Source organism: Ptychodera flava, chromosome 22, assembly GCF_041260155.1.
Source record: "Ptychodera flava strain L36383 chromosome 22, AS_Pfla_20210202, whole genome shotgun sequence".
Taxonomy (NCBI): domain Eukaryota; kingdom Metazoa; phylum Hemichordata; class Enteropneusta; family Ptychoderidae; genus Ptychodera; species Ptychodera flava.
The window spans coordinates 32,308,326-32,335,258 of NC_091949.1; the positions used below are offsets into that span (position 1 = coordinate 32,308,326).

The window sequence follows — 26,933 nt, forward strand, 5'->3', positions numbered from 1 at the left end:
GTAGCACAGCACTTCTGGAGGAAACAATGTAATCTTCAGATATTCTTACATCATTTTGTACAGGACAAGGATCATAGAAAATCACAGTGAAACAGTTAAGTTATATAAAATCTAGTTTAGTATGGCACAGAGAATAAATGGAGAGATATTTATTAATTGGAAGCATTATTGAAAGGGAAGATTTTTTTGAGAAATGGACATGACTCTGTGGCTGTGTTAAACGGTAAGTATAATAATTTTTTTTTCGCCACGGGTCCTGTCTTTCACTTTTTGGGTTTCTTTACTAGGGAAAAGTTTTTACGAAATGTTTTTACACATCTTGAATATGTCATAAAGGCTTATTTCAGGAAAACATGAATGTATCGACATTAGTAATATGGATTACTGGACCTGCCTAAAACTTTTTTCTATCAGTAAACTGCAATTCAATGTGTTGTATCAGAATTCTTGCTACCTTAAATAGCTTTTGTCTTGTGCCAGGGGGCCAAACTACATTATATTGAAATGCATTGTGGGTGAAAAGTTTTCTCGCCATGGCAAGAGTTTGAAATAGTGATCTCAATGGTACTTTTAACACAAATTCAATCGCTGTCATGGCAAAAACTTCTGTTTGTTCATAAAACTATCTCAACTATTTTATCTTTTCTTCTTTTTAGGCATTTCTGGCATTAAAGTTCTTGTAAAACCTAAAAACCTCCTTTAATCTTATGTGTTTTACCTATAGAAATGCACCATGGTGAACACATGGTCAACCCCTACCCTACAGATTTTTATGACTCAGTTTGGTGTTAAAGCATATTGAAGGTACCAAGAATTCACATGTGACAAGGGGAGCCAAAAAACATTTCGCGATATACTGGCCTTCAAAATTGATAAAAACTGTGCAATGGGGACAAAAGGTATGCACAATATTTCAAGAGTTGTCATTCCTTTTTTATGCGCAAATTACATAATTCAGTGTTTTGAGAATAAATGTTGGGATGAAACTATTAAAACTGTTATTTGATCACTACTCTCCATTGTCCTCCAAACTAGTCTGTACAAAACTCAAACTAATATAAACTGCATATCCAGATTCAAACTAAGTAACATCGCTTTAGAAAACTGGATTAAACCAGTTCAGAGCCAGTTGTTACAACATTCAATAATTGTTCAAGATGGCCAATGATAGCCAGTTCACACATTTGAATGTGAATAATGTTGCATGACACTGAATGAGAAAAGTTCCACTATAATATTTCTTCATTTCATAAAAGTTAATCTTAAATCACCATGGAATGCCTTTATATACAAATATTTCGGTTGTAGTCTATAAATACAAATTTTTTAAAGATTTTTGACCTTTGACCTTGATGCTTGAGTATTATAAGATTTAATTTGCTTAACCTTCTGTGCTTACACTGCAAGAAAATGGCAGACAAGGAGTTGATCTTGCAGCTGACTAGTCAGATAATGCCATTCATATTTTGTATTCACATTCTAATAAGTGCGTTCAAAGGTCATTATGAGGTCTACTGACAAGTATTCTATCATAATTGTTGACATTGATGGAACAAAAAAATAAAAAATAAATAATATTTGCAACAAATTATAATTGTACTATAGAAAAAAACACTTAAAGATTTCTCAAAGTTCAATTGCAATACACTAGGATAAGTTTTAAAAGATTGTAAATATAATGTTCTGATTCTTGGTTACATCATATTTTCAAAACGTTCTGATTTTCAAAAATGTGCCGTCCCCTAGGTGTGTATCTGTCTTCATTAGTTTGAATATCATCATTACCATTGTCCTCATCAGAGTAATTATGCCTTTGTGTTGTACTGTCAGGGTTGTGTGTGTAGTGCGAATTATTGGCAAAGTGGTTGACAGCAGAGGCAGTGTGGTGACGTGGATGGTGTACCGGTGACCTATCAGAAACAGCGTAAGGGTTAGCCATGAAATGAACAGGTGGCTGAGAGTTAGCAGGCGAAAACTCCTCGTCATCCCAGGCATAATCACCGCTATCCATGTCACTGTTTGGATTCTGTAATGCCAGTAAGCGTGGGTCTAGATTCGCTATATTTCCATCATCACTGCTTGACGAGCTGTTGTCACTACTCGATGATTCGCTGTCGGAATCGCTCGCAACCGTCGTGTCTTCATTGGTGTAGACGCTGCCGTCCTCAGCCTCTAATAAGGACATATCATTGGACTGGACTTCAAAGGAGTCCAACGTGGGTCGTTTGAAAGCATCTTCAGGGAGTGGCTCGCGCGGCTGCTGATGTAGATAAATGTAACTATCATCCATATTACTGTCTTCCTCCTCTGTTTCAGCAACCGGATGCCTTGGAATATCATCTTCTAAGTCAGAATCAGTTTCCTGAATTGTTGGCGTATTACCCTCCCTGTTAAGTGGCACCAATTCAGCGTGACGTTCATCAAACACTTCCTTGTTTTGATCCAGAAGATACCTATCCTTGAAATAATCTAATGGAGACACTGACACATTCTTGTTATTGTTGGTGTTTAATTGACGTCTGGTGAGGCTATTTGGTGGGCTGTGATTATGGCTGCGATTGCCTCTTTCAGGGCTACCTTGACGACTATTCATTGGACTGTTGTTGCTTTGGTAACTAGCACTGCTTTGATGGGGGCTACCCTTAGCATGATGGCTTCCAGTCCTGTTAGGACTCTGGTGAGTTGATGATGGCATATCGTAGTTTGGTGGAATTGTTGAGAAAGAAGTTTCTTGTTCCCGGCCTTGCATGTCCATTCCAAGATCAGATCCTCTACCCTGCAAAAGAAAACACGAAACTGAATCCATAAATTTCAACAACTTGAGAAAATACATGGATAAAAAGCCAAAAGCATCTACATGAGAAGAGTCACACACAAAAAAAATCAAAATTTTGTGTTCTAAATGAAGAAATCTCATCTTTTCATTGTCATTTTACATTTATTTTTTGAAGAAATCTCTTGGTTAAGTATTTTTTGTTTAATCTTTTTCATTGAAAGAAGAACATGCCATAGTGTCGGTGCATTCAAGTAGTGCCCATATCAAAACTGAATGATTTCAAATTTTGCTCAAATTTTCTCAGAGGAAACCTGAAACCACTCTTTTTCAAAATAAAGAGTAGCATTAGGGGTCGTTGTGCAAATCTGGATACAAGAAAAACAAACCAACAAAATTTAACCAATATTTGAAATACAAAATGGCCACTATACCTATATTATCCCTGCGTTGCAACGTCATATTTTTTGATTTTTGCAAAAACTAGACAAAGAACACTGTATTTACTCAACAGGCTTGAAAATGAGTCAAGACAAGTAGAATACAGCAAAGCTTTCTACAGATTTTGTCTTTAAGGTAGTATGTGCCTCAAAAGTGAAAGACTTAAACTTTGCTCAAATTTTCTTCAAGGAATATTTCCACCATCCACTTTCAAAGTCAAGAATAAAAATTGGGGGTCACCGTGCAAATTTAGGTACTAGAGAAAAAAATTACCCAAGATTTACCAATATTTGAAATTCAAAATGGCTACGGGGTCATCCTTGTGATGACTCTGTGGAGAAAAATTTGATTTTTGAAAAACTAAGATGGTGAAAAGTTTTCTTACACCAAGAGCTTTAAAATGAACCCCCAAAAAGTGGTAGATCAGAAAAGAATAGTAAAAGTTGAATATCTGTGCCCGAGGCGCATTCTATGCCTTAAACCAAGAGCCAATACATTAAAATACAACTATGTAAACATGCTTCATTGCAAGTACCAATCACTTTGTACATGCCACTATCAATATCACATTCTGCATGTTTATCAGTACTGGATTTCAGGTCAGCTTGAGTAAATATTGACAATGTATCTGTGATATGATTTTGGGAAAACTGTCTTCAAAGTTTATCATGTTGTCAGTTTGTCCATTGGGTATAATTATGTTCATGGTAGTAAGCAAGTGCGTGAAGTGCCAATGAGAAAGCTATACTTGTGTTCTTATTAATGGTATCACAAAGTCAGTATAGAATACATGTACATCTATTTATTTATTCTAAAACTCAAAACATTGGCTATCCACAGGCATGTGATAGAAGCATCTGAATACATTGATTTGTGGACCCTTGCAGAAAATGGTTCTGTTGCCTTCATAACGTAAGGCAAATGGCCACTTTGTTCAGATCACTTTGTAACCACTGAAACTAAACAACAATCCATGATATATTTAGCAAATGGGAGCTAAAATAAGTAGATCAGGTCAAAGGGGGGACTTTTAACACTATTGGACCTCAAGTTCTGCATGCCGTAATGCATCACACTCAAAAGCTAGCTCTTTTATTCAGTGAATGGTTTCAAGCCATTCACATGGAAGGCTGGGTTTTCAAATGAACACTTTGTCGTGATACCCGCTTTCCCTGGGGCATAAAAAATTCCTCTTTTCAATGAAAAATGTGAAAAGCAAACCCACAACTACGAAGATGGTAGTGAAAATCTTTCACTATATAAACTCAGAAATAAATTTGCATTCTGAACATCATGGACAGAAAGATCTTTGTATAACATGATTTAAGAGATGTACATGTGGGACTAAAGAAAACATTTATGAAGGGTTTCTATTTTATAGATTGATGCTTCTTAAGGTATAATGTGCCTCAGAGGCAGATATTCAGAATCTAAAACTTTTACAAGACCTCCACCACTTGGGGTTAATTTTAAAGTTCATGCAGTAAAAAGGTTTTACTGGCTTATTTTGTGAAAACCAACATTTAATTTTTCCCAATAGAGTCAACACAGGAATGGTGGACAGGAATTTCATGTGTCAGGAAATATAGAGTTGTTTGTTTCTCAGTACCAAATTGTGAGCAGTGGCCCCAAAATTTTATTTTAATTCCAAAAGGGAATGGTTTAATTCCCCTGTGCAAAGTTTGATAAAAGTTTGTGTTTGTGTTTGTGTTGAAAGGCTTGGTTTTAATGGCAGTGATATTACTCTTATACTTTGATACACATTTATATCAATCTTATCATCAACACATTATGTTCATATTTTCTCTGTGCAAAATCAGAAACTCAGTTACAATATCTGGCACCTTACTCAATACAAAACACTGTATTAAGGTAGTATGCACCTCGAGAGTGAAAGACTTAAACTTTTGCTCTAACTTTCCTTGAGGACTCCCTCAACAATTCTCTTTCAAAATCGGGGATAAAAATCAGGGGTCACCATGCAAATTTTAGAACTAGAGAAACAAGTTACCCAAGATTTACCGATATTTGAAATTCAAAGTGGTTGCCATCCCTGTGTTAACTCTATGGAAGAAAAATAAAATTGTAGATTTTCGAAACATTAAGCCAGTTAAAGTTTTTCTTCCTCCAAGAGTTTTAAAATGAACCCCCACAAGTGGTAGATTAGAAAAGAATTGTAAAAGTTTTAGCGTCCAAATATCTGTCCCTGGCATGATCAGGAAGGTGCTGATCGCCCTCTAGAGTCTGAAAAGGGAAAGGCTACTGCTTAGAGAAACTTCATTGCCGGGGAAATATTGTCAAACATTCAGCTGGTGGGCCAAGGCCAGCGTGCTTGTTTTGCAAAAGTTACATATACAAGTTTCAAATTGACATTGTTACTTTGTTCCTATTTCCCTTATTTGAGGGACCTGCATCATAAAATAATGTTTTGTACTGTTTTCTGTTGACTGTGAAAGTTGACTGCTGATTTATGAACGGAGTCATTCACACTTGATGTGTTGCACTAAGAAGTGGGCAGATATATTTCACCTTTTCACCCCTGATTCCCTGTATACCAGTTTCCATTCCACACTAAAAACAATAGGGTTGGGCCAAACCATTGTGGTGAAAGGGTTAAAGAAAGAAAGGGGAGAGAGAAGGTGAAAACACTAGTAGAAGGAATACTTCAACGTGTGCAAAGAGTAAACTATGATGGGGGAAACGTTGTGAAGGAAAGAAAACCATATCTTGACAAATTTGACATTCTTTTATCTTCATAATTTGCAAAAACCCATTATTTTCAATGGTCACAGTGGGCCCTGTTTACATGGAAATGGGAAGTAAATGAGTTGACGTGAAGACAAAAATTGTGTGGGTATACCAGCATCAGAGAGTCACGACTGCACCTAATGAAGCACAACCTCATGACATGAAGTATGACACACAACACTGACTTGAAACATTTGAGTCAAGGCAGCTAGCTATGCATGACTTGGAGACATCAGGGCTACAAGTGTTGCTAGATTTGTCCAACCAGATATGGTCTACACACTGAAAGGTCTTTCACACGCAAGTATTTGACACTTATTAACCCTTTGAGTGCTGTAATATTTCCCATTAAAATTTTAGTGCAACATTTTACCAGTTTTTATGAATTTTTTTGTAATTGTTTTGATGATTTTGGACCGAACGGACATCACATTTCATTGGCTACAGTTTTTCATCAAAAGGTTTGGCAAAACTCTGAATAAATTTTACTGTGGGTGACAAAAATTTTTTTTTACAAAGGTGACATAAATTAACTTTTGTGCTCAAAGGGTTTTAATGCCTTGATCATTGTCTTCAAACCAGCTGTCTTGTCAATAGAGGAAAATCAATAATCAGCCCTACTACCAAGCATTCTATTGTGTCAATAATTTTTATTCTAAGGATCACAACACGACACATTTTCAAAAATATTTTACCTGCATCGGAATGTGATCATCATCAGCAATAATATCACCATTTCTCTGGTTCCCTGGAGGCCGCATCAGTTTTTCTTTCTCCTCCTGCGTCTCCTGCGCCTCCTTTTCCTGCCTCTGCCTCGCTTTTTCTGCTTTTTCTTTCTCCTCCTGCCTCTTATGCCATTTTTTCTTCCCTTTCCTGCAAAAGTTCAGAGTTCAAAATTGGAAATGTTCAATAGTTTTCATATCATCTATGCTAAACAAGGCTTCTCATCACAGACTTGGTACAATTCTGTTAATCAACATCAACCTTGGGCTATATGTGCAGCATCTCGGAAGCTGTTATCTAATTGGTTGGCTGAATCTTATCATTATAATTTAATAATACAAATAGACTCCCTAAGTTGCTGTAAATAGTGACAATCAACCGATCCTATCTAACCCTCCGAGCATGCTGCACATCAGCATTCAACCTTTCAACAGACAAGACATCTGTCCTCTACAGCTGTTTCCATCACCATTTGTAGAAATACACTGATTAAGTGATGGCTTTGGAAATAACACTTCAACCTGCCAGCATAAAGATTTCAAACACCAGTAAAAGCTACAGCATCATGGGTAATAGCCTCAAATGAGCCCGAGATGCAGTTGTATTGAATCAGTGAAAACTACAGCATCATGGGTAATAGCCTCAAATGAGCCCAAGATGCAGTTGTATTGAATCAGTGAAAACTACAGCATCATGGGTAATAGCCTCAAATGAGCCCAAGATGCAGTTGTATTGAATCAGTGAAAACTACAGCATCATGGGTAATAGCCTCAAATGAGCCCGAGATGCAGTTGTATTGAATCAGTGAAAACTACAGCATCATGGGTAATAGCCTCAAATGAGCCCAAGATGCAGTTGTATTGAATCAGTGAAAACTACAGCATCATGGGTAATAGCCTCAAATGAGCCCAAGATGCAGTTGTATTGAATCAGTGAAAACTACAGCATTATGGGTAATAGCCTCAAATGAGCCTTGGTGCAGTTACACTGAATCACAATACAGCATCATGGGAAATAGCCTGAAATGAATCTTAGATGCAGTCGCATTGAATTGGCAATAAGACATGGTATCAAACAAATGTAATGTTATAACAGCTGTAAATGACAAAGACATCGCAGGTGGATTGAGTCGGCAGTTTGGCAAATGAAGTCTGCCCAGGGCCAGGGCTCTACATAGCTAGGACTATAGGTATTGGCAAATGAAGTCTGCCCAGGGCCAGGGCTCTACATAGCTAGGACTATAGGTATCCCCCATATGGTATGAAAGTGAGTTGCTGTGGTCATTTTATGTTAAATTCAAATGTGCTTAGTTGTTCTTATATAGATATACCAGTACATGTATGTGTACAACACGAATGAACTCTTCCAGTATATTAAAGTGTGGAAATACTATGGCTACAGTATTACATTCATTTCCTGTTTGCTACGATACTTTATGCACATATGTATGTTTCATTTTAGTGACGAAAGAGAAGTTCTTGTACAGTTTGCATTTCAGCAAAACGATATGCACCTCATTTGAAGTTTATAACACCATGTACTCTTAGCTACTTCCAGATACACTGATATGGAATGCAATATTTCAGTGTGATTGCTGTTAAATTTTCCAAAGTTCTTTGTTCCGCAAAATAGTTGTATTAGTCTATGAGTACTTCAGTTTGCTTGATATTGCCACATTGGACCACCGCTTACATATTTTGTATTTTGCACAGTCCAATGGGAGTTTAGCACAGTAATTCTGAAATCAAACCCTCAATATATCACCTGGATGGTTCAGGCAGGCATCTGTCATCAGATGGCGACACAAAACCTCTGACCCACAAAAAATGTACACGCCATGAGTATGTCTGTCATATATTACAAAGAATACATTTCTTTAAAAGGGGAAAAGACATCAACCTACAGTAATGATAGAATTTCTATATCAGTTCTATATTTCTGCAGAAAAAAGCCATAAATGTGACAAAATTTTCAAAGGCACACTTAGAAATTATGACATCGTACAATGTGGAGTGGCTTATCAGAACTATTTCATGATATCACATGTGAAATATATCAGCTAGATTTCATACCCTATTTTTGTACATTTAAAAAATTCCCCGGCAATAATGTTTAATTGATATATTCAGAACTACTGAACTGTTGACTGAAGTTTCAGTTTCCGGTTTTTGAATTATAAAGTCAGAAATTTTAAACAAACATTCAACTCAGGGTCTGAAAATTGGACATCCTTGTTCAATAGGGTGAACTGATTATACTTAAAACTGTAACACAATTACAGATTAATGACTTCAATTTCTCATTTTGTTCTAGAGAACTGTAAAAACTAAAAACACAGCAATTAGTCACATTTTTGCCATTCCGATACTATATTTATGAGATGAGACAAAGTTGAAAATTTACTATACACTGAATACATCATGAGAAAAAAATTCTAATCATGTTTCAAACTTCAATAATGAACAGTTATATTGTGAGTATTGGTAAATCAGTGGCAACAATGCTGAGAGGAATCTGCGTAGGTTTGATTCTGTACGACACGACAACAGAGCCAAAACACTTGAAAGTAGCACGGTCTCTGACACCGCTGACCAGAAGTTGACACCGGCAACCACAACCTACGCATTCATACCTGACAGAGAGGAATTCAAGGAATTTCTCTCATCCATTCTCACACCCACACACCGCAATACAAGCTACTGACCAAACAAGAACACCACCATGGGTGTTCTGCCAGTAATTGTACAGCAGGCTGACCTTTGATTCACCTAGCCTGCTACGGGAAAACTTATAGTAGTTGAGGTAATCAATGCCATAACTCTATAAATCTGACTGTTGACCTACAAATCTCACGACAAATACAACTGAAGTATTTGTATCTCTGCCATGGAAACAACAAAAATATACTGTGTAGTAGTACTCTTGAGTTTGGTCTATTGCTAAAAATATCATGAAATACCAAATTTCAGCTTGTTTACAGCCTGCAAGTATTTATCTTATCTGCATTGTTATAGCTAACAGATGAATTCATGTCCAGACCTGAATTAATACGTCATTGTTATTGCAACAATGCTTAACAATACAGTACCAGTCTATTTTGCCCAGCGCTCAGCAAAGCCCCAATACAAGTATTGTCACATAATTTAGGGACTAGACAAAATCCCTATCATTGACACATGAAACTAATATACTGAAAAATAACTAAAAAATTACAGAGACTTGCACTTTTCGGTGCTTTTTGAAACGATGCCTAAGGTCAAAGGTCACAATACTGTTATGGGATCTGTTTTAGTTTCACTAGTACAATACCATGTGAGGTCAGAGTTGCTGGAATTTCCTCGCCCACAGTGAGTATAGACTTCTGCTTTCAATGGTTATCAGATATTGTAATTCCTATCAATTTTTGGAATTTTTGAAACATGAGGACATGAATGTAGATGTTAATGTGACATAAATACAGGCATTTTTAACACTGATGATGTCATATGAGACTTAACAGTAGAAGTCTGAGAAAACAATTCCTATGTATTTTTCATATCCATTTTCACTCATCTTTCACATGACTGGCTTTCAATACATCTCATAAGGAAAGAAACTAACCATGATTATCCAATATTCACAAAAGAATAATAAAGAACAAGTTGAATATTTGTGTTAACTTTCACAAGGTTTCAATATATCAGGCAGAATTAAGAATTGTTCCTTGGCACTCTCACAACTTTTTTGTCAATTTTGACTTTGTTTTTCAAAAGAGCCACAAAACCAAATAATAAATAGTATTTTCACATGGCAACATTATTTATTACTGTCATATTATGTCATATTACATTCTACATACATTGTTGTACACGATATTCAATTTTATTTATATCTCATGATAAAGTCATATGGTGACATATTTGATGCCTTCAAAGCCAAAAAAATTATCAGTGAGAAAAATTGGTCTGAACTAAATCACACACCTGGCACCCCTTCAGCCATTAAATGAGATAACCGAAGAACAATTCTTTTTCTCAGGCCTTTATCTTATACAATTATTCCAACCACTGTGTCATAATGCTGACCTATCTACTCTTTTAGAGCAGTGCACATCCTTTGACATTTCACCCAAATGTCAATCAGAAAACTATTAGCCTCTAGATGAACTTGAATTTGACAATCTCTGTAAGATTTGCAAGTATCTTGAACTTCTCCACATCAAAATACAGGGCAGATTTTACATAAACCAATTTTACATCAACAGTGTAACATGAAAACAAAATTTTACCCCAGTGTGACAGAGAAGCACACTTCCATCAGGTGCTCTTGAGCTAAAACACTTTGTTTACAAGAAATAATGCAGCCCAAACATATTCTAAAAAGTTGTTACATCAAGATAAATTTACTGGAAGTTAGATGTTGGGTTGTCTAAAGTGTTGTTAGGAATTTGATTGATTGATTGATTTACGATAGTATAATAATATGGATTTGTAAAAACCATGACATCATCCATACATAAAACACTTTGTTACAATTTCTTACGGCTGATAATCAAAACCTTTTTGAGTTGAAGGTAAAATGATAATGACAATATCCACGAGGCCACAAATTCTAAACAGTTCCTAGGCGGTAAATACAGGTACTGGGTGTTCAGTCATGAATGGTTGGCCATAAAAGGATGGTTGAAAATATGTGAAAGGGACCGGAAGATGTACAGTACCACCTCTATTGTCCTGTTTAAATTATGTTAGTGAACACAAAAATAGGCTGTCCTATTTAGGAATCAATAGACTGAGCTGACAAACTCTGCATACAAAGTTGAGTGTTCAAGGTCAGGTTATACCAGATTTTACATAAAGCTAGAAGAAATAGTCCAACCTTGGCTTTTAGAAGGTTTCAAAGATTCTTGAATCCCTATAAGCTCACCAACTTTCTCCCACGATATTTTGTAATTTATGTAATTGGAGTTCTCATTTACTGTAGGTGAGTTCACATAAAGGCAGACAGTTTGGGTGTTTATAGTTCTGATTTTGGCAAAATCATTTTGACCTTTGACCTCTGGGAGGACGAGCTATTTGACCTTTGACCTCAACAAAAAAACTTGTTCTGGCATCATAGTCAGTTGTGTCCTAATTTTTTAAATTTGTTGCAAATATTTCTCACTACATGAAATATGGACAGTGGCCAACTTCTCTTTATAACTAAATAATTTTCAGGTGTACGATTTTAAATTTACAGAGTGGATTTGTATTGGTTAGTTTATGAGTTTGTTTGTTTAAGTTCTTGGTTCACATCATGAAAACTTCCAAATTCACTTCAAACACATCTAACATTGTCAAGAATTATTTAAGTAAACCCTTTCCAAGCAAGCTTCAAGCTATGTATTTGTGAATTCAATATGAATGCTTTGAAAATCAGTTATTGATGTCTCCTATTTCTAAGTACACTTGTATATACTACATTCTAAATTAGACTTGCTGGTGAATATTTTTATAACTGAGCAGACGACTGAAGATTAGTGAGACACCTTTTGGTTGCAAACTAAAAGGGACGTTCTTAGGGGGTTCTAAATAACATTGATGGGATGAGTGGACTCACTAGGTTACTAACGATTCGAACAAAATTTCTGTGTCCACTAATCTACAGTCTGGCCTAACTTTGTTAAGTGTGTTGAGGCTCTTTTGTGAAATATGCTAATATGAATTTGTTCTATACTGTTTCTAGATCACAATTTTGTCCCTTTCAGCAGTTTATGCATTTTTATAGCTATACAATTTAAACTGAGCCAATATGCAAATGACGTGCCATTGTATGAGATGTGCACATTATTTTTTTCTGTTAACCATGTTTACCAACATAATATATGTCAAGACAAAATGTGCCACCTTTAAGGGCCATGGTTGGGACAGGGACTGGGGGTACACTGAGGAACAGGTTGTAATACAAGCTGGCAACTAACTAGCATTCACAGCTCCCCTCCCATCTTCCAAGACAGCAAATACAACAAAAACAGTGTACGATCCATGGAGGAAACTGTTACATGGCCAGTAGCTGTAACTTATGCTGAATTTTTTCACTATTTATGTTTCTAATGTCATCCTAACTACAGTTTCTTGTTCTTCTCCCCAAAGCATGTTCAGATACACAGTATTCAGCTTGTCAACTCAGCCTGTACATGTGTAGACTCAGTGTTATTGAAAATTAAATTTTGGTCTAGACAAGATTCAAACATCAATAATAAGTGCATTTTGCATATAGACACTGCATTAACAAGCTGAATAGTGTGTGTTTCAACATTCTTCAGGGAGTAGTACAAAAAAACTGTGATTGATATTAGAAAACAAAAAGAGTGAAAACAAACCATCGTAAGATACAACTACTGGCCCTCTTACTGTGTTTTTGTGAATTTGTTTTCTCTTTGTATAACTTTTGGAGTTGGCAGGGGGGTTCACACTTACACAAGGGGTTATAACCCAAGTGTCTAAATTTTCAAATTGAACGTAAAAACAGTGTGACTATTTTGTTGAAATATTGGTACAATTGCATGCATTACATTATTTCCACCCTTTCACCAGTGTGGTTTGGTCCAAACCCATTGTTATTAATGGTGAGTGTGGACCTGTTTACTGGGAATTGGGGGTGAACAGGTTAAGTCAGTTATTCAATGCAGGGTAAATTATTTGTTATCCATCAGTTTGGTTCATCAACATAAAAACAAACCGCATGTAAAGAATATACTTTTATTTGGTTTTTATAAAAAACTATTTAACACTAGACAGTCACCATAAATTAGTTTAAAAACAGTACACTGGATTAATAATTTTTACAAAAATACATTTCATAAAGACAGCGTCACAAAGTACAAGATACTCAACCTCTATTACTATGAGTGAAATTCACTTGTGTTAGGACGTTAATATGTGGTATGCTGAATATTTCGAACAGTATTTGACTTTGACGTCGTCATTTTACCACTAATCAAGCAATGCTTTGGCACAGAAATGCACAACACGTTGTCAATTCGGATTAACATATTTGCGACAAAAACTTCTCTAATTCTAAATTTTTGATGTGTAGATCCATGAAAATAACACGCTATCCTTTACAAATAAAGACTACTTCAACACTCTTGTACTGACAAACAAACATCCCACTACACTTGAATCTTTGTTAAAATCTTACCTTATCGAAAATGTTAACTTTTACTACGAAATTTTACAAATGTGCTAAAAATCTGGGGGCATATTACTCTGCATAAATTCTAATCTAGAATGGTGGTTTTCAAATCATGGAGTTTATTTTCATCTTTACTGCAGATTGTATTAGTCAATATAGAAGTTAAAGATCAATGACTTTGTCATGATTGGTCAACAAGAGGGATTAATATATCTGATATCATAGGGTAAATATCAGGTCATAACAGGGTTGGGGTCAATATACCGACTCATCGGTTTTACTAAAACTCCATAGGAGCATATGACACTAAATGGTGGCAATGGAGGGTCAAATTTTTATATGATCCACACGTACATCTAACTTTATCTTTCATGGAAAGAGGGCAGCGGAAAAATGATCTAAGATCTGCAGCTCATGTAAAATATGCAGATACAAAGAAATCAGAATTTACATGTCAACAAAACAATCTGGTGAATATGTAGTACTTATTCCATTTCTAAAATATTTTTTTGCCCAATTCTTTTTCACCGCTATAGAAACTGGCTTACAAATATAAGTATTCTACTTAAGCTGGGATGTGTTTGGAAGAACAGATTGTTGAAGTGATCGTTACCATACCATCGCGTAATGGAAGTCGAAGTTAGGATGGTCTCCCCTGTTGAAAATTCCACACAACAGCTACATGCTAGATGTTATCATGGTTGACAAATTGCAAAGGTAGACTAACCAATCTCTGCTCCAGGTACATATCACCACAGTTTCTTCCTTTCTTCTTTCCAGAAAGCACAACATCTCTTGAAGACTCAGAATAAATGCGTATTTGTTCTCATATTTTCCGGTGAATTTTGCTTTACATTTAGTTTTGACTCAATGGAGTAACAGGCTACCACTGAGTTACCATTCAAGAAATAGGCATGTCAGCAATCGCTCCTTGACTATTTGGCTTTTTTTTTCGGGTTTTTTTTTTCGTTTTTTAGTAACTCGTTCCTTTTTTCTTAAACCCAAGAGGACCCCCTATCCCCATCCCCATGAGTCAGTTCCTACTTTCTACTCCAAGATTCTTCAACAGAAGGGTTGGTCATTGTTGCCAGGGTGGCCCTTACTTTCATACCACACATATACATGTATATTATCAAATGCTTATCTAGAAACGGCAACGGTAAATGAAATATAATACTATCTACTAAAAATTTCAAATATACATTTGTTATTATAAGACATGTCTGTACATTATCTGACTTTGGATGTCAGATATGAAATATTAGTAAAAGATGTATATCTCGTATATAAATAAATATTTGTATGACCACAGCAACTCTCCTTCATACTACATTCATACCTATGCCCCCTTTTCACCTCCAACAAATATCACAATGATGATTTATACTTGTACAGGTTGTGAGTTTGACCCATTACCGCCAGCCTGGCTTTTGCCACATTTAAAGGGACTACAATAGCGCTTACAGCAAGAAGGAGGATTCTTATCTGACCTGTGAACATAAAAGAACACAAAACTGAGTTGAATATATCTTGTGAAATGTATCAATGGTGTTTATCTTTATCAAACCTTCAATCCCCAAGTCACAGCTCTGCTTACCCCATCCCACCATCAACCCCACACTGCCAGCTTAGCATTCTATCACACTGCTTTGGCATAACCCTGTATTTTAGTTCAGCGACACAAGGTGGAACTGAGTATGTTAAAATACATATGGCTACAGTTGACTCAGTCTTGACAAATTTTACATATTTGCATACAGCGAATTCCGGCAAACAAATGGAAAAGATCAGATGATGATGACTTTTTGATTAATTCAACACCAATATAACAAGATTTGCAAATTTAAAATTTGAAGCACAGCCGCAAAATTTGACACATGTATAATATTGTATTCCCTATATACAGAATTTGAAACATCATCCACCCAATACACAAACTTTGAAATATTGTGTAAATGCATGTTGTCCTCTGATATGATATATAAATTTGGAATATTATCCTCTCAACGTGCAGAAGTTGAAAATTTGTAAATCAGTACCCTTCTTCTTATACACCAATTTAATTGATGAAATTCCATTAACAAATTGTCACAAGACTGAGCAAACACATTCAAAACTACTTTTTATCATGTTCTCCACAAAATATGCATTTCGCCGTAGAAAAGTTTACAGTTTGATGAAACATTCACAACATCACATTTTTGAACAACGTACGCAATTCACATGTTCTGATTGGTTGAATATAGATGTATGACAGTTATAAATAGATTACATCCCTGGGTTTTGGGATTTCTGAAGAAATGCAAGTCTTGGTTCTATCATATAGATTTTGCTTTGAGTTGAAAACGTTATGATTGCCATGCCAACTTTCATAGCTTTTCTATCCTTACAGCTCCAGGTGAAACTTTAGGTATGGTGTTTGAACTCCATTTCACAACAGAAACATGGACTTAAAACACGATCTTCGAAAGATGAAGCCAACTTCTAGTTGGAAATTTGCAAACTAAAAAATGTTCAAAGAAACTGCATAAAACTAAAAAAATGTCAAAATCATGCAAAGATAGCATCCAATCAAAAGAGGCATAGCCACATAACATAACGCAACAACAAATGAAAACTCTGATTACATGTAATAACAGAAATCTTTCCAAAGCCTACAAAAACAACTGGACACGTGAACACAAACATAAAGAGACCCAACATGGCTACCTATATTGTTATTTGATTAGTACATCAAACACCAATCAAGACAGCCTATTGTTGATCATGTGATGGTCACGTGAGTGTTTTGCAGACTTGTGATTGGTTATGAGTGGCATTCTCACCTTGCTTTACACCATGCCACAATACAGATGATGATAAGCACCAACAATGCCACAAAAACTCCAACAATAGTGATAATTCGCTTGGTATATAAATCCTGGGCTCCTAGTGCACAAAACATAACAAAAACTATGTGTAAGCTACTCAAATAAAAACTGTTAAAGGGGGAATTCATGCTGGGGTTACTACAAGCAAAATAAAAAGACCAATTTTGGAAAACTAAAACTAAAATGCGTCATGCTTACATTGATAAATAACCTGTTACTATGGCAACACATATCAGTGTTGGGTTGGGTTGGTTTTAAAAATAACATGACAATCTTTTACATCTTTACGTATAAACAAATACATGCTGCAACAGGTGTGTAGAACAGAAAAAATATGAAACATCAACACCGTTACTGAACAGATACGATTATCACCTAGAATAGAAGAATTGGGAATTTTTGTTGATCTATGAATCATTAGGGATTTTTCTTGACAGGAGAGCAAAATGACTTCAACTTGATAACTTACTTTTCAGCGGCTCGATGATAGCATGTGGATCTTTAAGATGACAACGGGTTCCCGTGAAAGGAGTTGGACAACTAGAAAGACACAAAAAGAAACAAACCAAGATTTTGTGCAAATGTTAGAGGAATTTCCAGAGCCTTGTGCCATATTAATAAAAAAACAAAACTGGTGCAGTAAAGTAAGTAACAAACTTGAAAACCAGCTCCAAAACCCGTCAGTTGTTTGTCACATATATGTGAAATGAGTAAAAAAAGACAATGGTTAGTGTACACCTATGAATAAAGAAAAAGCAAGACAGGATGAGACAACATTAATAACCATGGTGATGAGTTTCAATAGCAACCCTCTCCGCCCCTTTGTGAGAAGAGAGACAAGTGCGGGATGATTGGTTTGTATGACAAAGCATCATGGGAACAATGAACATAGATGACACACACATACACATACATGTAAGACAAATAATTTTATTTTACCTATTGTTGAAACATTACTTCCTGTACGCAGATTATTTTTTATGAAAAATATGGGGTTTTTATTTCTTTAGGGGAAGAAAAAAAAACAAAATCAGGTAGAAAAATTATGACATTAAAGTTGGACTTCGAATGCTACAGATCTCAGCAATAATCATGAATAAAATACTGATTGGAAATACAAGAAGTGAATTTTATTCTTGATCGTTGTAACATTGCTCTCAAAATAAAAATGACAGAAGCAATAATACTATTCAATAGAAATGGAGCGTCTGGGCAAGAGAAGGGTGGGTTTCCATGGCAATATTTCTGGCAAGTATACAGGATTTTCAATCCAATAAAGCAAAGGTTTGGGAAAAAAATTTAAAATTTGTAGCAGTTTATGGATGGAATGTATCTGAGAAAATGGCATGTTCATAAGCTTGCCATATCTCAATATTAATCTCAGACTCTGATTTCTTATGGAATAGTAGAATGCCTCCATCTTGAAAATATACAGACGATTTGTAGTCAGTCAATAAATGTATGAATTCCTAATTTTTTTTAACAATTACACAAATGAAAAATGAAGAATTCTGATCATTTTAAAAACCGCACCAAATTTTCAATATTTCTGATTTTATGGGGAAAATGACCAAAGCTTCAGACAAGCTAGTTTAAAGTGTATTGGTGATATGACTCATTTTTTTAACCTGTTCACCCCCAATTTCCTGTAAACAGGTCCACAATCACCATTGGTAACAATGGGTTTGGGTCAAACCATGGTGGTGAAAGGGCTGAAGGGTTATGAAGGATAAAAGGGGATTCATTCCAAAGATTAGGTGTGTCATAGTTTTTCTAGTGCTAATTTAATTTTTTCGATTAAAAAAAAAATAACATAAAAAATGAATATTTTTGTGATATCTTATATTTCAATGTTTTGTGCAGTGTTTAAATATCAGTAGAGGCAAGACTATGTGGCTTTAGAACTAGTGATATATGATAGAGAGTATGAACTTAGCAATGAAGCAGGAACAGGCAATGCTATATGGTAGCCGTTGATATTTTTGCCAAGCAGATGCAGGTTATAGAAGCAGCATGATAACGCAATAAAAGCTCATCAGCCAAGAGGTACAAAAAACAACTGTTAGCAACCATTTTTCAGTGCAGTATTGGCCAACAGTCAGTTATTTGGAAAGACGGAAAATTTGTGGCATCTTTTAAAATGATCTTACATGAGTTTAAATGAAATTGCAAATAAATAATTGTACCATGCAAAAAGTACATAGTTGTGAGGTAACGCTCAAAGTTGACAAACTTTCTGATTATGATATTCTTGGATTTTTTGGATACAAAGATGTTAAATTATTTTCTTGGACACATCGCTAATAAATAAATTAACTGTCTGAAGGTGAAGACACACTAATCTACAGAGAACCAGAAGAAACTGATCAGTCAGTCAGAAATTAAGAACAAAACTTAAGTACAAAGGTAACTTTTTTTACAAAAATAAAAACATTTTACTCTTCCTACAATCTTTAGGGGTAAAGAAAATCTACATGAATGTGCTTTTGTTTTCTTCTCTATGTGTATAATGAAATGAACTACCTACTGTTGTGTGCATTCAATTCAGCTTAATGTATTTCTTTGCTACTGTGTTCATAACTAAACAATCCTGTACCCCGCTAAATGTGAGTTCACTATATCTACTTTAAATACCCTCTTGTGCCACCCTAAAAAAAGCATGTTTGTTAAATCTATACCTATTGTGTACTCTGTATTCGAACACATATGAGCTGTACTAGCAAAATTGTATTTCCATCACCTGTTTTTATCACAGATAGAAAATATTTGAAAACAGGACAATCTGTAAATGAACAAGTTGTAGTTGTCACTATAATCCTTTATCATTCAGTTAGGCTGAATTTTCAACCCGTCAAAAGTTACTTTTTGATTTTCAAATGACAAAAATTTGATTTGAAACGTTTTCAGAAAATATCAAATCTAACGGGCAAGAGCACTAGTGGGAATTACGCTAGTTACCATGGTGCCCAATGTCTTCCTTCAAATAACTAAATCATCATAATACTTCCTTACAATGACCTATTGTTTCGTTTTCCTGTTTTTTATCAAACTTTAAAAAAACAGATTGTCGGAATTTTTCACAGTTCATGGCAAAACAGTCAGAAAGTGTTGCTCTCCCAACAACAGCATTTGTCAAGACTCCATAGCACCTCAGTACTTTCATTGCGAAAGTAAGTCTTATCTGAAACTTATTCTCAACTACAAAGAGAGCGCAACTTGGAAAACCACCTTGAAAAAATTTCAGACGCAACATAACCAAAAAATATATATTTATATATATATATAATATATATATGTATGTACAGATAATTCCACTCTCCAGCTTCGAACCAATGAAATGCAACAGATTTGAATTAACAGTTTTGTTGTATATCCTTGCGATGGACAAACAGGATTATAATTTGACTGGTGTTACCACTGCGCATGTGTAAATAATATTATTATATTTATAATACAAAGAATTTGACATCAATGCCATAAAAATATCGCACCGTATCTCCAAGCCTTGGCGACCAAGCACTTCTGTGGCATTAAAACATAAACAGGCATACTTAATATTAATTTTCGTCCTTACTTTACACAAGACATATTTTAAAATAAAATAACAATAAAAAAATAGGATGTCACTGTACAATATTTACACTGAGGTAAAAAAAGTAATAAAAACAAAAAAGACGACAAAAGAAAAACTGGTAGCATTGCACTAGAAGGAATGGCTGCACTCCTAAATAAAAGCTGTATACAGCAGACCTTAAAAATTAATGAAATCTTTGCTCACAATTAAGTAGAATACCATTTTCCATTGTCAAATGTACTACAGGCACTATTGAGAAAGAAAGATGCAGGCAGCTTTAAGTTATATGCAGGAGAAGTACATAGTTTTTTTGTTTCACAAAAACCAAAACAAAGAAACTATAAAGCGTATATTTCATGTGATAACACAGAGGGCGCTTCCAGCCATGAAATTGACCATTGCACTGATCAAAAGAGATAATGAGTTTGTGTAAAGACGATCAGAATTTTTGACGGAAAAAATCAGCTCAATAAGCCTTGCAAAATTTTTACTTAAAAAAATTGTTGTCGATAGGTAATGCTTTAGAGCAGCACTATCATGGATTGTGAAGATATGATGTGGTGATCACATGACTATCACATGATTATCAGATGATATGACAGAGCTGTGAAAATGTGATCGAACAGAATGAAAATTTTACAAAATGCCCGTGTAGTGATAGCAAAGTTTGCAAATGAAATTTGCATCCTAGTAGTTTTTTGAACTTTTCTGACCTAATTTCATGACTGAAAATAATACCCTTGTAAAAACATGTTTAAAAGTTCTGAGTTTCAGCATTGTAGGAGTTCCATCTAGACCTTCTCTTATAACTTGTTGTGTCCGTCTAGCTTTATTGCACCCTAATCTCCAGCTCGGCGGCTCTGTACTTACTTGCAGACAATTTCCTCAACTCCTTCATAGTATTCACAACGGCCTCCGTTCAAGCAGTAATCACAATTGGGGTTGGTGGGATCAGGAGGTCTGTCTATTGGCTTGGGGAACTTGCACCTCGGACCCATATAATTCTCTTTGCACCTGTGAGGGGTTATGAGATCAGAACTGGGCCGCACTATAAATACCCTCACTTAGAGGGCACTGTAGACCCCCTAGGATAGCTTCTGCAAGGAGAATGATCTATGGCGTAGGCAAAGCTTGGATTGGGATACAAATTTGAATCAAATTTGTGGGGAGTGTTTTAGCAGATTGCTCTGAACTTAGGATAGCAAAAACTAGTAATGCTTCTTTCAGTTCAATCTGAATTTACTACCGGAAACTTCCCTTGTCACTTTGTTTTTGAACTCTTTCCCTACATGCACCTAGGGGGTATATAGGGCCATCAAATGGGGTAGTTCATAGTGCAGGCTTTGTAGAGTGAGAAACACATGCAAGGGACAAAAACATAAAAAAAACATACACATGTGCTACTTCAACATATCAACACCACCATCCCTAATTAAACCATCACAAACTGTGGAGTGACATGCAATTAAAGAAAAGGGAAAAAAAGAAAAAAAATCGGCCAAATTTTCAAAACTCCAACTTCCCCAAAAAATATACCCCAGAGTTATACATGCTGCCTCATGGTCCAAACACAAAAGGGATAAACACGATGTAAAAAGAGTTTTCCTTGGAATTTTGATTAAGACATAATGCCAAACTTGATAGAAGAAGTAAAGGTGACAGGAAAAGAGAAAAAAAGAGTTCAGAAAGATCTTTTGATGAGATAAATTCCCAGCCAATAGATTCTAACTATATTGATCAGCACAATATAGAAAGAAACTGATTCGATTATGTCACAATTTTGAATCAAGAAGGAAGAAAATATACTAAATGAAGAGTGGAATTTCAAGCAAGAATTCTGTTCTTGTTAGGGTAAGTTTTTGTTTTTGTTTTTTTTTTTTCTTATAAGTTCTAACAGCACTACGGTTATTAGAAAACTGCACTTTAGTTGTGTAATGTGTTAAAACAGACATCACATGAAATGTGCAGACTTCTGACAGGTCAGAGGTCAGGGGTCAGGTTGGGGTTACAGTGCAGATGAAAGCAAGACAATTGTGGTGTGCAAGCAACACCTCACGCAAATAGCAAGAAAAAAAATAAAGTCTCCCCAGAAAAAAAAAACAACCACAGAAAAAATTTCAAACCTTTGAAGCAGTTTAAAAAAATTGTAAAAAATCACCAGAGCAGGCAGGCATGCAGATTGATTCCAGCGGTGTGGGAAAATTTTGACTGAAAAAAGTGCATCTTCAAAAAAATATCAATGGGTATGGCGGCCAAGTACATGATCTCATAACTACACAGTAGCATTATAAAAACCAGGAAATACAGTCATTAGGAATCCCAAATATCATCTTGCCTGTCCATTATGACAATTTTGCAAAAGTTCATTTTCTGAAATACATTTTTATCTGATTTTCCGCATGTTTGTGGTTTATATAGGTCCCGGAACTGCAGATGTTCAAAATTTGTGAACTGTATTTTTTTCCTGACTGCAGGTTTAGTTATTATGACCAGTGCCAGGTTTATTGTACATAAAGAAGACTGAAATATGATGACTTACTGTGAAGGAGCTGGTGCAAAGTGCGGCTTAGTTATCATCCAACCTCATCTCACTCGTTTTTAATAAACTTTTTTTTTGAGAGACAAAAGTTAGTTGAAATAACAATTAGAGTACCTTTTAATCTCCTTAAAGAACATTTAATTTACTTGCTCATGCATTCACTTCATCCGTTCCTTTGACAAAGAGAACTGACTTCCGACACCATGGCACAAGTACAAGAGAAGGCAAGATCTGAAACACCTGTTCTATTGGCTTATTCATATCACATGGTCTACTTGTTGAATATTTAATTAAATGGCCTCACTTTGATCTTTTGGTCACATGACATGAATTGACCAATAGAGATTTAAGTATAAAGTTTATGTTGCCCAATATTATACAAAGAAAGCTGATGACATATGACCTTAAAAGCCCCTTCACCTTACAGACATGGGTATAGGGTTAACGGTAAACTTTAAAATATCACTACTGTTAGTAAAATAGATCATAATTGTTATACTTTAAGATTTGAAGTGACGACACAATAAGTCGATCACATTCTGAAGGCAAAGTTCAAACCTGGGTTGACCTTTTAGACCAATTAAAAAAAATTTGAGAGCATACTTTCCGACGTGAATGTTTCAGATATATTTTGCAGAAACGATAGCTGCAAAGTGCAGCAAGCAGTCCGTTCAGTGGATTGTCACGTCATGATTCAGAATGCAATAGCAAAAATACACAGAAATGAGACTAAAAAGTATAGAGGAGATCATTATAATTGAAGAAGAGGAGTAAAAAATTTTTCATTCTGAATTAGTAAAAACATTCAACACTAAATAGTATATTTTAAAGTTCTTTAAAGCTTATTTTAAGTTAATGTCAAGAAAGAAACGTCTTCCCCAATTACATTAACAAAATTTGCTTCTTTGCGATGTATAGCTGGTAAAATTTCAACTGGTTGATTGAGTTGAGGCAGTACATTTACTTTACGTCTACTGACGAAAAATTATTGAACTTGTGTTCCTTTGGACAAGCTGTTATCTAGCACATCAAGAAAAATAGCAAACCTCAAATCGGAAGTTCAAAGGCCAAAAGTGCACTGGCCCCAAACTAACCACCAGTTGATTTAATCTTACCAGCAAAATGCCGGTGAAATGAATGAATATGAAATTATTATCCCCTAAAACATGTTGTTAACACATAAAGTTACACAAATATTGTCAGCGTGCCTGGAAAAAATGCTGAAATGAAATGAATGAATGATCAACGCAGACATGATAAAAATGTTTTGTTTATTACTGCTTATATGTATGTGTGTAGATAGTAGACAGGAAGATGAGCTGCTGGATTGAAGAGTAAAATCATCGTTTGAAATACAGTCAGCACAACACCATTTGCACACACACACACACACACGCACACAGACACAGCACTGAACACAGATCACACCAATCATCCAGACAATAGCATGAAAAATCAACAGAGGAATCATTTGACAATACTAAGAGCAGTGCTCGGACTACTGCATCATATGGCATGCCTATCACATGACCTCATTGGTCACATGATCACTGCCTTCCCTTCCCTGTTCAAACCCACAATATTCGCATCACGACTGGCATGAGATTGGCTCCCAAGAATGGACAAAGGTGACCATAATTACACAGTCATGAGCTTGAAAACAAAATATTTCAACACCTCTGATTTTATTTTTTCTCCAAATCTGCCAAAATTGTACTGAATTTAACATCTGACAAATTAAATCCACTGTTGGTTTATTGGCAAGCTGCCTTCTTTAACAGTCTATTTGTTCACCCTTGGATTGCACAATTCATTTCCAGTAAAGCAAATAATACTTGCCCTCTTTAGACAATAGTACACAGCATCCCATCAAGGCAACGGTTGCAGCTAAATATCATATCAGAGATCACCATCAACACAGAATCTCTGCATGCTAGCAATATCCTCACAAAATATATCATTGAACTTAAAGGTATACTGTCACCTGTTCCAATTTTGCTACAGTTACCATGGAAAGAGAAAATCTAACCAATCACAGATTTTAAGCGGGTGGCCGCTTTTTAAAAACAGCGCCCTCACATGGGCATTTTGAATATCAAGGAACGCCCCTTTGACCATATATGGGCATATTTAGATTACAGGTGACTGTATACCTTTAACACTTTGAACATTGTGCCATTGTCTTATTGATTAGAACTTTGAAATAACCTACACATTACAAATTTACATCAGCCGTGATCTTTTTTCGAGGCTGATTTGAAATGCTTTACTAAACCAAAGGCCTTTTGGTCACAGTGGAGAAGAAAATGATTTGAAAAAAACTGCATTTCTGTCAACGTGACATGTATGGCAGACAATGGAACATCTTCAAAATGATTTGCAGAAAAAAAAGATGCTAGATAAAAACAGCGTTTTTTTTTATTGAATCCTCTAAATCAATTCCTTGTGTTTCCATACAACATTTATCCAAAACAAATCCAAACGCCTTAATAAATCAGAACCATATTTTCCATCTAGCTTCTCTTCCTTTTCCCGCATATTTAAAAGTTTCAGCAACATTTGAATTCAACAATGCTTGACCCCATTGTCCTAACGACATTGGCGTCAACCAAGCCAACGTAAGGAGAAGATAAGGAAAAGGCTTTGTACTTACTGGCAAAGTTTTTGGTTGATATCCATGATATTGTAGCATGTCCCTCCATTCAGACAAAAATTATGGTCCTCTGTTTTGCAGGGTTCGAGATGAGAACTGAGCTCTGTATTACGAAGGAAAGACAAAAAATGTGAATAGGTATAAATTCTGTGTGTAAGCTAACAGAATTTTGGTATTTATGAATAATTTCATCAGATTTTAACATGTATCAGTCTACTTTTGATGATAGATACATGATTCTACTCAAAAACTCATAAAAAGAAAAATCAATTGAACATTCCAATAAAGCTTTGATCATTGGTAACACCTACCGCTACAACATACCATAGAAATGTAATGATGTAGGCTTTGAGGAGTTCCGACTACAAAAAGCAACAACTGGCAAAATGCAGTGATGACAATTTTAATTCAGGTAGAATGCACGTCTGGGACAGATATTCAGATTGTCAAACTTTAATACGCAATACCGTTTTAGTCTACCGATTGGGGGGCTCATTTGAAGTTCTTGGAGTAACTAACAGTTTCACAAGCTTATTTTCATGAGAATCGAAAATTTAATTTCCCCCATAAAGTTAATACAGGGATGGCGGCCATTTTGAATTTCAAATGTCAGTAAGTATTGGGTGTTTTGTTTCTCTGATACCAAATTTCCAAAGGGAATCGTTTAAAGTTTTCTAATGGAAAGTCTGAGCAAGAGTTTAAGTCTGTCAATTGTAAGGCGCATACTGCTTGAAAGAATATTACTAATTTCCTATGGCCTAGCTCAACGGATCTGCTTCTGTAGGTCTTACCTTGGCAGGTATCACCACTCCACCCCTGATCACACATGCACGTACAATTTTGAACATTAAGTTGTCCATGGTCCCCACACATCTTCGTACACGTTTCTTCCTCACAAAATTCTCCTGCATAGCCTTCACGACACTTACATTCACACCTATTGAAAAAACACAAATGTAACCATTTTAACAAATTTCGCTATAAAATTTTATCTCATAAACATAGTAAATTTGGCAAAACCCTGTCTTCTCAATTGTCATGGTAGTACAAATTGATCCCATAAGATAAATATTGGTGTATATAATCTTCATGAATTTTATGGCCTGATACGCATACATGTCATATAAGATAAAACGTTTCATTCTCAGTGTATATACACTCAAGCAGTTTCCACAGGCTACTTGCTCAGTGAGATCTTTACTAATCCGTAATCTGTTCACACCTATTTCCATTTACAAAGTCCATCTGCCCTACTCAAAACAACAAAGGCAAAAACTTAAAAACTTTCTACATATCTCTTACTTTTTTTTGTCTAGCCTGCCATGATGACAGCGTTTGTCGCACACTTGAGCTGGTTCTTCACAGCGATCACCTTGCCAGCCATCCTTGCAAGAACAACTGCATTTTTTGAGATTAAGGTCACCATTGTTCTCACAAGTTAAATCGCAGATGTCTGA

The 26,933-nt window shown here is 35.5% G+C and overlaps 1 protein-coding gene across 4 annotated transcripts in view; it reads right to left on the minus strand.

Moving 5' to 3' along the window:
- Positions 1-589: 589 nt before the first annotated feature.
- The window catches only part of LOC139123209 (pro-neuregulin-1, membrane-bound isoform-like), a 70,712-nt gene continuing 44,368 nt past the window's right edge, over positions 590-26,933 (minus strand). For 2 of the 4 annotated variants that reach the window (XM_070689316.1, XM_070689319.1), the window contains 8 exons: positions 26,779-26,929; positions 26,268-26,413; positions 25,477-25,579; positions 21,155-21,298; positions 17,180-17,250; positions 16,666-16,768; positions 6,658-6,835; positions 590-2,776 (listed from right to left, as the gene is read on the minus strand). In XM_070689316.1, coding sequence (XP_070545417.1) covers positions 1,700-2,776; positions 6,658-6,835; positions 16,666-16,768; positions 17,180-17,250; positions 21,155-21,298; positions 25,477-25,579; positions 26,268-26,413; positions 26,779-26,929 — 1,973 coding nt within the window. In that variant the 3' untranslated portion in view covers positions 590-1,699. The remainder of the gene's footprint in view (positions 2,777-6,657; positions 6,836-16,665; positions 16,769-17,179; positions 17,251-21,154; positions 21,299-25,476; positions 25,580-26,267; positions 26,414-26,778; positions 26,930-26,933) is intronic. The other 2 variants (XM_070689318.1, XM_070689320.1) reach the window with 1 other exon arrangement.